The sequence below is a fragment of the Opisthorchis viverrini genome, assembly GCF_000715545.1.
Source record: "Opisthorchis viverrini unplaced genomic scaffold opera_v5_5807, whole genome shotgun sequence".
Lineage (NCBI taxonomy): Eukaryota > Metazoa > Platyhelminthes > Trematoda > Opisthorchiida > Opisthorchiidae > Opisthorchis > Opisthorchis viverrini.
This window is the reverse complement of record NW_008758829.1, coordinates 1-782: the sequence shown is the minus strand read 5'-3', so window position 1 is coordinate 782 and position 782 is coordinate 1. Positions and strand designations below refer to the sequence as shown.

The 782-nt window shown below is 42.3% G+C and overlaps 1 protein-coding gene across 1 annotated transcript; it reads right to left on the bottom strand.

Moving 5' to 3' along the window:
- Positions 1–37: 37 nt before the first annotated feature.
- On the bottom strand, positions 38–253 carry T265_16146 (hypothetical protein; the record flags this gene model as incomplete). The annotated part of the gene is made up of 1 exon (XM_009179681.1): positions 38–253. A coding segment is annotated over one exon (216 nt), but the record flags the coding sequence as incomplete, so codon positions are not given.
- Positions 254–782: the final 529 nt, after the last annotated feature.

The window sequence follows — 782 nt, the reverse complement described above, 5'->3', positions numbered from 1 at the left end:
TAGTTTGCAAATGAGTGTATATTAGCTGACTATTTGTTTACTTCGCAAAAATACATCGTTGCATTCTTCGCTCATTGTGTCGAATCACTGCCAGCTCGCGTGCTGATGAGAAGAACGCTGAACTGATCTCCAAACGTGGCACGAGAGCTACAGGACCAGGGAAAGCAAAACAGCACGCGAGGTCGGAAGGAAATTGTGTACCAAGAACAGGAGAATGAAAAATCTGGTGCTTAGTACTCTTTGGTGGATTAAGCTACGAAATAATAAATAGAAAAACAACTAAGAACGCCCCAAAAGAAGGTTTCAAATCGACCAATCAACCGAAACCAAACCGTCCTTCGCAGGAACGAGAAACTATATTAAACGGGAAAGCGCATGTGGCCAAGCGCAATCACAAAAACCATACTATGGTAAAAACTAGGAACGGCCCAGTGGGGAGAAAGAAAGGAAACCAGAAGAATTGCCACAACTACCAGAAAAATCGAAGGAGAAAGGACACAACGCAGAAGAAATCGGGAAAGGGGACCAATCCGAACGCGGACCTAAGACCTTCGAAAATAGGCTATCCAACAAACCAGTGAAATGCTGATATATTTACAGACCACCACGCAACGCAAATTAGGGACGTGCCAGTAAGATTATAAGAAATGTTTTCGAAGGCTACCTAAACGCAGCTAGGTAAGTAAGATAAAACACTCAACTGCGTAGTAATGGCGTATTTCTATCTGGGAATGCAACATTTTCAAGTAAACTACTTAGCTTTCAAGAAATACACTCATTTG